Source organism: Podarcis bocagei, assembly GCF_964188305.1.
Source record: "Podarcis bocagei genome assembly, chromosome: 4".
Lineage (NCBI taxonomy): Eukaryota > Metazoa > Chordata > Lepidosauria > Squamata > Lacertidae > Podarcis > Podarcis bocagei.
In genome coordinates, this window is record NC_138128.1 from 45,505,801 (window position 1) to 45,520,086 (window position 14,286).

At 41.1% G+C, this 14,286-nt stretch overlaps 1 protein-coding gene across 9 annotated transcripts in view; it reads right to left on the reverse strand.

The window, feature by feature from the left end:
• The window catches only part of BTRC (beta-transducin repeat containing E3 ubiquitin protein ligase), a 125,272-nt gene that overhangs the window by 48,181 nt on the left and 62,805 nt on the right, over nt 1–14,286 (reverse strand). For 8 of the 9 annotated variants that reach the window (XM_081192244.1, XM_081192242.1, XM_081192245.1 and 5 more), the window contains one exon: nt 10,018–10,107. The exons of the other annotated variant lie outside the window; for it this stretch is intronic. In XM_081192244.1, coding sequence (XP_081048370.1) covers nt 10,018–10,107 — 90 coding nt within the window. The remainder of the gene's footprint in view (nt 1–10,017; nt 10,108–14,286) is intronic. 9 annotated transcript variants of the gene reach the window in all.

Sequence of the window (14,286 nt, forward strand, 5' to 3'; positions counted from 1 at the left end):
ACGACAGGAGTGGTCGCAGACACAAATGCTGGGGAGTGAGTGGCTTAGAGTATTCTAATAAACGCAGGCATTGTTTGCACAGCTCTGAGAAAAGGGTTCAAAACAAAGCTATGCTGCTGGTGGGCAAGCAGCAGAGAGCAGGATAATTTAAAGCGTGTGCTTTTCCCTTCCCCTTTGTAGGAGGCATGCCTGTCACTGCGCAGCTGTGCTGCCGGCGTCATCACTCCCTCTGTCTCCCGTCTTGCTAATTAAAAGGTTGATCACAGAACAATGCTCTTCTCATTAATTTCAGTGTTCCGATTGGGCAGGATCCCCGTTTGCTCCGCCTGATCTTTTCCATGCGGTTGAAGTTAATGTGACAGGAGTCCGAAGATGGATTACCTGCTGCCATATTGCCCATCGCCTCCAATCAGGAGCTATCTGTGTAAACTGATTGTTCTAATTTGCTCTCATTATTTTTACAATATCAGGAGAAAATAACGCACACAGCTCACTGTCAAAGCCATGGAAATCAGTCATTAGTTAAACCTAGACACTGAGTGGCTTTATTAGGACACTGCAGCTTATTGATGTGCAGCTCCAGCAAAGTAAGATAGCATTTTCTTTTCAAACGGAAAGAAAGAGGCTTCAGCTGAGAGGCAGTATTTATTAGACTAATTCCAGGAGCAGCAGAAAGCTTGCTGCCCTGACACAGTTAATTGGCATCTTGATGTGTACAGCAGATTAGGAACAATGAAAATGTTGCAGTTCGGGCATTAGGAAAGACCATCCAGCAAATCTGAATGTGAATTTGCACACAATACCAAGGGCAGACAACTGTGTAACCTTCTGACCAGATTTAACACAAATGTGCTTTAAAATTGAAATATGGCAATCAATAAAACAGCCAACACAAAAACCCCTGCACTTCTGCAACTCAAAATATCATATTAAGCAGTATCCTAGCACAATAAGGTACACAAGACACATCAATAACGTTCTACATTCTCAAGAGCTGCTCCCAAGGTCAGACATCTTGTTGTGAGTACCCAGCAGATTCTCTGAAGGTCAAAAGACTCTACAGCTTTGCTTGATCGATAAGGCAGCAAGTTCAACCAGGACCTTCTGCAGAGATGGCTTTGTGCTGCTACCTGGTGCCTCAACAATACATGGAAAGAGACCTTCTCAGAGGTTAGAGGAGACTATAGTTCCACAGCAAAGCTGAGTGATGATATAACTGACAGAAACTAGTGTTGTGTACCATGATTCAAAGCTTCCACAACCATATGACTAAATGAAGTATTTGTAAAGAAAGAAAACAAGAATCCTTATATGCCAGGCACATCAGTTGCAGTAACAGTCTTGTTCTGTGACAGGACATGAAAACGAATTCTATACAAATATCTAAATTAGCTCTTTGTAAAGGTTCCGACAGAAGAGTGAGGATGCACAATATTTCACTAAAAAAGTTAAATCCAAACAGGGAAATTCAAAGTTAACGGTTCCAAATCTAAGCACAGCAACAAGCAACAAAAATACAAATTGGTGGATTCCAGAGAGAGAGAGAAAATCTCTCTTGGGCAGTTTTGACTCCTTTAGGGCACCGCCTCATTTTTAGTAGAACATAGCAATCTCTTGTGTTAACCATTATTTTTAATTTTCAGAAATAATAAGAAGAAAATTCTGTCCCAGGCTTTTCTTTGTTGCTTTTGACTAATTTCTTTTTTACAAGCCATTTTGAGTTTTTCTACCATACGGGGTAAATCAGAGCAGTATGGTTCTCAGTACTGCTTGGCCCCTCCTCTCCTAATGGACTCCTCTTTAGAGAGGCTTTGCCAAGCTTTACTCCTCAGAATTCCTGCATGGAAAATGGTGCGCCATGCCACAGTCGGAGAAACGTGCTGATGGCACAAATTACAAGCCCCCAGCCGAATGCTCCAGCCCCCACCATTCGGGCAGATTTATGTGGGCTCTTGCCGACGTTATTACAAGTCAGAGTTTATTGGGAAATTGTTACATTATGCGGAGTGTCTAACAAATTGCTTATGCTGCTATAATTGGATTACAACAGCCGCTTGCTCCCACCGGTAAGATTAGGCAAGTAGGACTCCTGCCGATCTCTGAGCGTTAGCAGTAATTTTATTTGCCTTGCCTCTCTCTTTCCTAACAACATGCCTCTCTCCCTGCCAGCTGTCTGCTGAAAAGGCACAGGCTTGTTCCTTGGCCCTAACAATGCAATTACAGCCCTGCAGATCGCACTGTTTGTGCATTAACTACAGAGCCAAAACGAGGCGAATTGATCGTTTGACTTTTGGAGTGGTCACGTGATCCCTGTGTGCGGGTGATCCGGCATGCATCAGCGGGCAATGCTGCAGTACATGCCTGATGAGGAACTTGCTTCTCATTATTACTCCTCCTAGGGACAAAGACACAGGAGCCTTTCTGAGCTGATCCAGACCCATGTAAACTTGCTCTCAACTTAGCCAAAGAGCGGATAAGGCTAGAACAGAGTCCCCCCCCAAAAAAAATTCTTCTCTCAGATTTCTAGGTCTGGGTGATGTTCCTGCAGCACACTAGGCTGTTATCCAAAAAGGTCACTCAAATGTCCCAGCTTGATGACCTTATACCCAGGAAGTGGATTTTCGCCACCATTTCATGAAATACGCCATTGTTCTCCCCATTTTACAGATGGGAAAACTAAGGCAACTAACAACGTCTCCACCCCCATCGTTCAGCCCGGACACTGAGGTCCAGTGCTGAGGGCCTTCTGGCGGTTCCCTCACTGCAAGAGGTGAGGTTACAGGGAACTGGGCAGAGGGCCTGCTCGGTAGTGGTGCCCGCCCTGTGGAACGCCCTCCCATCCGATGTGAAGGAAATAAACAACTATCTTACTTTTAAAAGACATCTGAAGACAGTCCTGTTTAGGGAAGTTTTTAATGTTTAATGCTGTATTGTGTTTTTAATATTCGGTTGGAAGCTGCCCAGAGTGGCTGGGGAAACCCAGCCAGATGGGTGGGGTATAAATAATAAATAATAATAATTATTAATATATAAGTTGTCTGCTGTTAGTCCATGAATTCCACTGCTGAGCTGTGGTTTAAATCTACATCTGCAAGGTCAACAGGCGGTGTTTGGTTCAGAAGACCACAAACGGTACATTACCAATGAAACATGCATAAATATCACCCTTTTTAATTAAGTCGTTAAATAGACACATGATCGTTGCACATGAGGATGTGTATAGTTTCTCCCTATGATCACCAAGGAAAATCTTGTCTGTGTCAAGTGACTCACAGATAACTGCATATTTTCCTAAGGGAGAAAGAAGTGGGTTGAAGGAAGACTGAATCATTAGATTTTTTTATTTCTACCTCCAGCTCTATAAGGTTGAAAGCTTTAGCATGCCACTCTTTTGCTACTCATCTGTTCATTCAGTAGAACCATTAATGGCAAAAGTGGCTGGGTATCCCTAGCATTTAAGAGGTCCTTGGTTGAAAACAGGCTGGGGGAGGGTGCAATGGTTTGTGAAAATTGCTGGAGTGAGGGTTGGGGGTGGAGAGAACTATTTCTACCCTTATTTATTTCATGATGAACCCAACATGTAAAGTAGCTTCCAAGGCAGGAGGAGGCTAAAATAAAGGCAACTGATATACAATGTGTGCATACTGGAGAGAGAGAAATGCCTGTTTACATGTAGTTTAGCACTCAAAAGAAACTCTGAACAGCTGAAATACCTTATAAATAGCTCAGACCCAGAGGAAGTGCAAACGTCTGCATTGTGAATTGTAGATCTTAATTACAGACAATGGCTGGTACAGCAAGTACTACAGGAAAAAAAAACCCCAGTGAAACAGTTGCACTGTTCATGGCTGGCAATAACTCTTCAGGAAAATATTTACTATCAATCAGTTATGAGAAAAGGGACTCCGTGCTCATAAAACAGCACGTTGCTTCTCATACCAGCACCATTTTGATTCAGCATAATCTGAATTTAAACGGCTTGTTTCCTGCGGATATAATTTTGGAAATAAATAAAACAAATCTTCTATCAAAATCTGGAGAATGTGGGAAGGGGAAAGGGAGGGAAGACGTGCACATTCTTTCTTCAATCCCTTTGCAAATAACTCTGACTAGGGGTGGGGGAAGGGGGAAACTGTGAAAATGTAAAATATTCCAGATTAAGGCAAAATAGCCTCATACTTAGATTATGACCAACGTGCCACTGTAAAGAAACTGAAAAGCCTAACCCTTTGGATGATTTTAATTATGCTTCATGGAGGCAGAATACTTGTGGGTATTAAGTAAACTTCATTTCAGTTTTACATTAGTTATAACACTTTTTATTTCCATTTAAGAAATTATCTCCAAAAGATAATTTAGCATGTGTGTGTGTGGAGAGAGAGAGAGAGAGAGAGAGAGAGAGAGAGAGAGAGAGAGAGAGAGAGAGAGAGAGATTGGATTCTAATTCCATAAGTTAAAAAACAATTTTGAGCCAAGTACAGCATCACGATGGAAATGCATCAATTTCTGTAAGGCAGTATTAGGTTTGTTCAACCATAATTATAAAGGAAACAAGAACCTGGGCACAATATAGACCATAGCAGAGTCCAACAGAAAGAAAAGCTGAAAAACCCACAGTACTGAACACAGAAAAGTCACAATAGATAAATGGTACTTCAGTTAAGAAAAAGGTTGGCAAGACACCTCCAGGGAGATCCCAACAAGACTGGTCAAGACCTTATGTGCACATTGAAGGGCCTGAACATTCTCAGGGTCTGAAAATCTCAGGAGCACTAAACTCAGAGTTTCTCAAGCTAGTGTTTTTGATTTCAGGTTCACCTTCTAATATAGTCTACCTTCTGCCTACCCACCCCCACCAGCCAACTATCTACTCATAGCAGGGGGGTGGAGTCAAGTGCACAAAGCCTGCTGCACGTGTTCAAAAGATCCGCGAAGTAGGAAACTAATTCAACACATGCATCAGAATGAATGACAGAACAAGACATATCCAACTCCTCTGAAGGAAAGCAGCCCACCAGGAAAAAAATGTTGTGGCAAAGCAACTCCTTCCAATTCATACTGGGATGATGGAGCAAGTGGGAAAGCAGTGACTTCCTAAGATTCAATGCTAGAGAGCATTCAACTCAGCTGTGTCTTGGATGATGAGGGGAAGGAAAAGGTCTACCTGTCTGAGAACCCCATCCCCTATCTGGAACTTTTCATATCTGTCCAGGTGTTCTGCATGCCCAAAGTGGGACATTCATTAGCAGGCATTTTTAGCTGTGTACCATTCTACCAGATAGCTAAAGTGATCACAGTCACCAATACGTAGCTTGAAGAGCCAAGATTACTAAATAACAGAACAGCTGCTTGCCTGGCTGGCTTTCACTGCGCCAGTGAAAGCAACACCTTGCCTGTCCTGGAGCTCCAGTAAAAAGTTGTGAGGATGCCTTATCAAAGAAAGTTTGGCACAACAGCCAGTCCATACTGTTCTAAGGTGCTGAATTAGTAAGACAGAGAAGTATGTTGAAACTAAATGAAAGGATCCTTTAAAGGAGACAGAGGAGTCTACAACCTGAAATTCATCTCTCTTATAATCCTAGGAAACCAGAGACTGGCTCTAATGCCTGGTCTACCTTGTGTCTGATGGTAGCTATAATTTTAATACTGCCAACATGCTGAACGGTTTCTGCAGTTGACAGATGCATGCTGATGGTTAGATACCAGCTTAAACTCCATCTGAGATTTTATATCCCTTTTAAAAGATTTGGCAGACTGGGTTTGCAGATCATTACCAGCTATATAGCTACTTCATTCTTCTTTAAATCTTCTTAGAATCTTCCTGTGTCAACAAGTGTCAGGCATTTACTATGGCTGCCTTCAGACAGCACTTTATTCCATTTTTCTTACCTGATAATTTTAGTGTTTTAGGTGATCTTTCACATGTCAATTCAGGAAATCTAGTGGAAGTTTAGCACTCATTTGCACGCAAAATGCTTCCAGAAAAAAATCTGTTTGCAACCCTATTAACCTGGATAATCACAGGAGTTTTGTGCTGAAATTTCCCTGTGGTTTTCACTGCTGCTTATGTGATGAAATTTAGGGCAGTATTCTGGCACTCAGTTCTTTCCTGCCAGCTTCCTGGGTGAATCACAGGGGAACAGAAGAGTGCATGCACATAAAAAGTGGCGGCATGTTTGATGATGTCCACGGTTGTGTCACACCATGTTCACTGGTGTGAATAGAATTTAGTGTAACACAGCAGTATATGGAAAGCCACAGTTTCAGAACACAACAGTTAATGCAGTAACATTAGAAATGAGGACAGAAGTGCTAACATTGCAACCAGAATTTCAATTTACACCCACTGAATTTCACCTATAAAGCAAACTAGTGATATATTCACAGATACTACAATACTGAATCTCTGCAAAGTGGTTTGTTTAGTCTTCAGGGTATTTGGCAATGCATATCCCACGTCAACTCCACTTTCAAAAGGTTTTGAACTAGTAATGCAGTTCTCATCTATATACACCATCATGAGAAATATCTACTTCCTATGAGAGTTCAATGCTTCCCCACACATTTTAAGAAGAACACCACTCCCAGCAACACACAAATATGCAAAATATGTGCCCAAGAATAAACACTCTGGTGCAGCAGTGCTTGGAAGGACCATATCTTTTATCAGAGACGAGGATTCATTACCTAATTTTTGTCTCCGGCTTTCTTCTCATAGATGTTTGTCAAGATCCCAGGGGAAATTAACAGAGTTCTAATTTTTGTGGGCTACCATTTTGAGGGCACACCTTTAATTAAAGGTGCTACAAACTACTTTTAGTAAGTGCAGCTCCCTTGTGATTTCCTGCCAGCCACACACAACTTCTGGTCAAACGAATGAGTTCTGCGTAGAAGAAAAGTTTACTGCTAGAGGAAGCACATGCAGGGAAAACTCTGCCAAGCTATTTTATAATCTCAGGCTGAGAATTTGAAACCAAGAACCTGAAGGGGGTTTCCAATAAGACAGCTATATACTTGCAGATAAAGGGGGGAGGGAGAAACACTCATTTGTAGAAAAATAAGTCTGCCGCTTGGGCTTGCCGATCAGAAGGTCAGCAGCTCGGATCCCTGCGATGGGGTGAGCTCCCATTGCTCGGTCCCAGCTCCTGTCAACCTAGCAATTCGAAAGCACGCAGTGCAAGTAGATAAATAAGTACCGCTCTGGCGGGAAGGTAAATGGTGTTTCCGTGCGCTGCTCTGGTTTTGCCAGAAGCAGCTTAGTCATGCTGGCCACATGACCCGGAAAAACTGTCTGCGGAAGCGGACGAATGCTGGCTCCCTCGGCCTGTAAAGCGAGATGAGCGCCGCAACCCCAGAGTCGTTTGCGACTAGACTAAATTGTCAGGGGTCCCTTTACCTTTTAAGTAAGAATCAAGGCATCAGTTTGGATACAACACTACACAAAACGCTTCATAACTAAGAAGATGCATTTTGCATTACAGAGCTGATGTCCCCCATCTGCCATAGAAGGACTGGACATCGTCGTATTTTTCAGAGTATTAGGAAAAAGACAACCACAAGGCCTCCAGCCCCCCCAAAATTATGAGCCTGAACTCTGACCCTGTATCATCACATTTTAATTGCTCCACTGGACTCATACAGGACATGGAACAGGGACTGCAGAGACTTGGGCTCAACCAACATTTCCCAAGTCTTACTGCAAAAGACCCACCACGCCACTAAATCACCTAGTTGCACCCTAAGCTACGCTCTTTGCACTCACTTGCTTGATATGTATGTCATGGCTTGCACACTCTCCCCTCATTCTACTGTGGACACGAGGAGGACACTGGAAATTTTTGTTACTGTTTTATGTTAACCACAGTTTATGAATCATCTGAACCCTAAACTGTGGTTAATCTTAAACTGATGATCAGCAGAAATAGGCCAGCTTCACAAACTACTGGTTGTGCATTCAGTATTGTGAGTCCAATTCTGAGGAGCTCCCTCCAAGCTGAAATAAGGCAGCCTGCTCCCTGATGCTTGGTAAACATTTTATGCTTGGTAAAGACTTTTAGCAGGCTCTCCCCCCCCCCCTGAATCTTATGGTTTATTTTAACTATTTTTATGCTGTATCCCTCCATAACACCTATTGTACACAATACAACTGCAGTATTAAACTATGTATAAATTATTAGAATTAGAAAAATAATAATAAATAAGCCAAAGTTAAAATTAATCAGAGCTTCACAGAGGTTAGACAACAAGACGAGCTGTGGTTAATCTAAAACAGAAGCAAAAACCTTCCAAACTCTTCCTTGTAGCTGCCCCTGAGGAGGAGAGGGAGAAAGCAAGCATAAGGCCTGCTGACGTTTGCTACCGCAATACTAAACTATGGCTTAGTCTTTTGTCTGACCAGCTCACTGAAGCTCCTACCACACTGAGCTGCAAACTATGCAAAAGCATACAGAGACAGGCAGAGTTGTACAGAGGGTGTGACTCCATACAGCTTGGTCCTCCAGAGTAACATTATGTACACTACTGAATGCCAAAATTCAAACGGAGGTATCTATCTGGCCTTAGGGAGAATTTCATTCTGTCTGGGGTTAAGCAAGCTTCCCACAGAGTTATGCACACAGAGCGATTGCTCAGACTGCTCACACATTGGCACCATACATAAATGGATGTTGGATTCTGTAGAATGACACACTTGAGGAGAAACGTTGTATGCGACAGGCAGTTTTACAGAAAGGTGGAGAAAATTTGCATGGCATTACTATCTGCCAAAGGGATTTTTTTTATATTTGAGTAAAGTTAAAGAAAGGTTTCTTGGATATGGCATCTATCTAGAGCAAGAATACATATGCTGGGAGAAAGGCATTACAGGAAGAAATCCCAAGGAATGAGGAGGGAGAAGAGGGCAATCATTTCTCTACCAGCCATTTTGTTGGGGGTGGGAAGAGCAGGGGGAGAGATGCTGCAAAAGCGCCAGCTGGTTTTGCTAACAGATGGCTGCATGCACTGATCTGTCCTGCAGGGCTATCCTGAACTTCCTTCCAATGGAAACATGAAGCTTAAGCAAGGCTAAACATGCCCTTTTTATATACACTGTATCGTGGCTGGAATGTTTTCCAGTCATTCACAATCCCTCAGACACGGTTCTTATTTTATGGGAGTTATATTTAGTTGCAGGGGAAGCCAAAGACAGGATGCACATTTCCCTGAGAATGTCTCTTTTGATGTGGCAATACAAAAGGGAACATACCCAATCCACCATTCCTCCGAAAGTGCTTTGTTTTAAAATCAGATGTGTCTTCAACCCGCTGACAATGTCTCCGTACTGCAGTAAGTATGTGAATCAAATCCCCCACCTCGGCTCCAGTTGTGTGACTTGAGACAGTGGCCAGCAGGGGGGGTATGAGAATATCATATGCTCCCTGTCTAAAATTGCAGGGGCTTAAATTCAGAAAGGAGGCAGGGTTGCAGCCCTACAATCTGAATGCCCACTCAACTGCCTCTCTCTGCTGGAAGCAAACATGGACAACTTGTTTGGACAAAGACAGCATAAAAATAAATAAACCACCAGTTGGAGGTGCAACAGTTGAGTTGTGCGTTTCTCATATTACCATGGCTATTGCTAAGATACATTTGGCACATTTTTTGTTTAAAAGGGCCCAACAAATCATAATTTTTTTTTTAAAAAAACCCACTAGGATTTTCAACTCTCATTTCTAAATTTTCACCATATTATCATCCTAATTTCAAAAACTAACGATTATTGTTATAATTATTATATTTATTTATATCTCACCTTTTTCCTTTACAGGCAGGGAACTAATGAGGAAGGGATTCTTAGGATTAAAACAAAAAATGTGCATTATCGATAAAGGACTACATAAATTCCCATAAGACCCTATGGACTCAATTAGGTTTACACAGATACATTCAGAAAGCACAGTATTAAATTGTCTCTCCAATGAAGAGAGAACTTGCAGCTTATTGACCTGGTACAAGGATGACAGTTGCAGCTTTACTTACTTTGGCCACACAGTTTTCAGTCTTCATAGCAGTGCTCCCTAAGCAAACTGCTTCCTGGTTGATGCAGAGCCTGGCACAGCTATTATAGGTCTGTGAAGAGAAACAAAATAATGGTTTGGATAATGGAACTGTATTTGTTCTAAAGGTAAGGTGTTTCATTTATTTAGAGCAGCTAATTGCATTCATGGGCTTCTACTTTTAAAGCAGACAGCCTGCATTATATAGTCATATAGAGATATCATACACAATGGTCAAGTCTGCCCTACAGGGATTTGTACTGCTTAAATCAAGAGCCTTACATTTCAAGGACCATGGAAAAAAATGCACCTCCAAGTTCTTAAATTAAGAAATCTAAGGGCGGGGCGGGGGAATATTCCAACTCCATACTCTTCTACAGCAGTGGTTTAAAGCAGAGACCCAAACTCCACCACCACCTGCAAAAGCTCATTTTGTCAATTGTTAAAATGTGGGGTAGGTGGTAACACTCTGTTCTCCACAAGGTTATTATTTCCCTGGGGAAGCGAAGCTATTATTTACCGTACTTAATTTTTACAAAGGTGTACATTCCAAAAGTATTTCAACGTGGTTTACAGAAAACTAAAACACACAATGGAGCACAAATCTAAATAAAAACCAAAAAAGCAATAGATCCTCTTTGCATTCCATCCCCCCAAAATCCAGCAGCAATAAGAAGCAAAAGTGTTTTTAATATTCCTGTGAAAGAGCAAAAATTCAAAGCATGAGGAAGGGTGCTCCATAGTGGATTTGGAACCTTCCTATTTCACTTAGGACAAAACGAAGCACTGCCATGTAAACTTTTCTGCTTCTGGGCTCAATGATTCTTGAGGAAGCTTAAACAACTGATTATTATTTACTTACTGCATTTATATGGGCTGCCCAACAATATACGTTGTCCAAGCAGCTCACAGAAATTTTAAAAATAAAATAAAATATTAAGAATAAAATGTAAAATAATAAAAGTAGCATTAAAAAAATGCTTTCTCGAAGAGAAACAATAAAGCATGGATCCTAAGATTGAGATGGCCAGATTGAACAACTTGTGGGTTTTTTTAATAGCCTGGATGCATAAAAAGGCTTTTACCTGTTGCCAAAAAGGCTGCAAGGCTGACACCAAGCAAGTCTCTTTATAAAGCATGTTCCATAATTGGGTGCCACCACTGAGAAGACCCTCTTCCTAGTAACTGTCTGCCTCATTTCATTTGGTGACAGCATGAAGCGCAGGGCTTCTGGAAAGGATCTCAAGGATCAGGTAGGTAGGTACCGGTATATATACAGAACAAGGATATCTTCTGAGTAACTTGACCCCAAACTGTTTGTGGTTTTGTAAAATTTAAGGGTAGCATCTCTATGAGAGAGTATGTCATACAGATAATATTGCATTTTCAGCCACAGTCACAGAGGAATAGACACGTAATTTGTTCTTGGAATATGCCCACATATGTTGAAGCAGGCAATATCTTGTGCAACCCCTTTTGTGTGAAAGATTAGGATTTTCATTAAATCTGCTGCCCAATTAATCAGGGGCACCTTTTTAATTGATTAGAAGTTTTCAGTTTTTCATCACCCAAACACTGCCACCCCTGTCATTACCTCATGTTGTATTCCTTTGTGAGATTCACAAAGGATTGTTACATTATTGATCATTCTACAGAAGTCCAAACTCCGTGTTTTGGCTATAAAAGGATTTCTGATTCAATTCTAGCTCAGAAACCCGAACTGTCCAAGCATCTCCTCCCCAATCACCAAGAGAGGCCATTTCTAGGCCACAGGAAGCACTGTTTGAAATGGTAGCCAGATACTGAGCCAGAGGCAGATAGCTTTGCGTTGGAGTGCTTTAATACGGTTTTATACTGCATATAAAGAATGCAAGCATAAACCAGTTTGTTGAAAACTACCCTTTTGGTGAAAGCTGGCTATAATTCTGAACAAGTTTTCAATTTTCACACTGCTGCTAGGGTAAAACATTTTAAAGAGTTTAATTTTTACAGTGGCTTCAATGACACAGGATTATCCAACAAAGTAATGGCTAATCAATAGAGGGTTTAGTTGTCAGGTGAAACATATAACACACTAAAAGGGATTGATTGCTAGGCCCCTCCTTATTTACTGGAAGGTATATATTTAAAATGACACAAACTTGTTACCAAGCCACATTCCTTTAACCTTGCAAAAGCTGTTTGAGATGAGTGTTAAGCAGCCTATAGCAACACACTAATGGGAAAAAAATATCTACCGACGTATGACCGCTTCAAATCATGTCAGGAGCAGAAATGCAATGAGAGGAGCTCGGCGATGCAAAGCAGCATCTATCGCCAGACAAAGGTCCAAATTACCACCTGCAGATGCTGCTATGGATGTGGAGAGACTGTCTGGAGTACCACTTAAAAATTACATGAAGTGTAAAACATTGTCTTTTCATAATCTGTGGGGGAAATCAGAATATTTTGAGGTGGACTGAGGTGGTAAGGAGGGAGTATCTAAAATACAGAAACAATGAGCAAAGTATGAAATGGATCCTTCTTCTTTTCAATAAACACTGTAATGCTTGGCCAACCTTCTCTCTGCAGCCATAAGGACTAAAAATTTACCCGTTTTAAAGTAGCAGAAACTGCTTCATATCTATGTTCCACAGCAGTGCAGGGTATATTAACAACTCTACTTTTCTGACTGACAAACATCTTAAGGTCTCATATTCTTAGGTTATGCCCAAAAGTACAAAGGATGAATATGACAAACACACACATCGTATCACAACATTCAGAGGATGGGAATTGGTGCAGCTCTCTGCTGAATGCATTTACCAAGCCCAGGGTCGGTTCCTATGCAGTGAATAAAATGGTCTACAGGTCCTTCCAATGGCAGGATCAAGTGGGCCTATTCTTAATCCTTTGAATCCCTGAGGGCTTCCACGTTTTCCAGCTATACCAATGGATGGCTTTTGCAATTGCATGGTCTAAATAAAAAGTTATTTCACAATTCATCCAAAAGATCCCATATTTCAGCACACCAGCACTTTAATTGGAGAATCTAAATGTTCAATAAGATTTCTTTCCCACCCCTGTAGTCAATAATTACATGATTTATCAGAGAAGGATATTATTGTAGTAAAAACACAACAACGAAATCCAAGAGCACAATCTTCCCCCAAGTCATTTCCAGAGACAAGATTATTAAACTCTTTTTTTCATTGTTCAAACAAGGGCTTTTGCAGCAAAGCGCCAATTGCCAAATGGTAAGAAAATAGTTATTAGACTCTGAAGAATTCAGTGGAAGTGGGAAGTTATACGAACAAATCACTCTTGCAGATTCAGAAAGATCGCTTTCATCTCACTTACAGGGCCTTATGAGACCTCCATTAATTACCCTTAAGGTCTTTCACACAGACTATTTTTTAAAAAGGCAATTTATTTATTTATTTCCAATGAGGTGCTTCTTCCGAAAGTATTAAATAATGCCTGCAAATTTAAAAGCGTTTTTATAAACAGGTAATTAAAAAAAAGGAAGATGAGAATTAAGTCAAGCTGCAGAGCATTACCCAGAATCCACTGTGATTATCATTTCTATATTTAAAGTAAAATGTCTAGTCTCTGTTGCTCGGAATGCTTGTGGGAAGGGGAAAAGATCTCTGCATGAAGTCAGCAAGAAAAAATATAGACTAGCCAAGCCAAAACCAAGAACATTTACAGAAACGTCCCCAAAGCTCAGTTTGTCATATTGCAATTACACCTTGCCTACTGTGGAGCCAGAGTCCCTAATTTTGCCACTAGAGGGAAGAATTGACTCAACACATGGTGATGGCAAATGGGGAATGGGTTTTCCTGAGCAATTTCCATAACAATGCTCCCTTGGCTGTATGTACCTTCTAATTACTCAGTACAATTAAAATGACTAACCTAAAAACAAATGGGGGGAGGAAATGCTCAGCCCATTTCCAACATTTGTGTCCTCTTTTATCAATCAAAACAAGGAGAAGGACAATGCTACTTTGTGTCCCATTCCCGAGCCACTGAAACTTATTCAGTAAAACAATATTGACAAAAGCAAGGAGTACTGAATTGCTTGTAAAACAAAAACTGAAACAGGGAAAAAAACCCAAACAAAAGAGAAATGTCATGGTATTTAGCCATCTGGTAGCAGCTTGAAAACAAATTGTCCTCCAAAGAGCAGAAATACAGTATGCTTTCTCTCAGTTCACTGGCTTATGAATATAGCTCCCCCTCCTGCCTTTCCCCCTAAAGTAGATAAGCT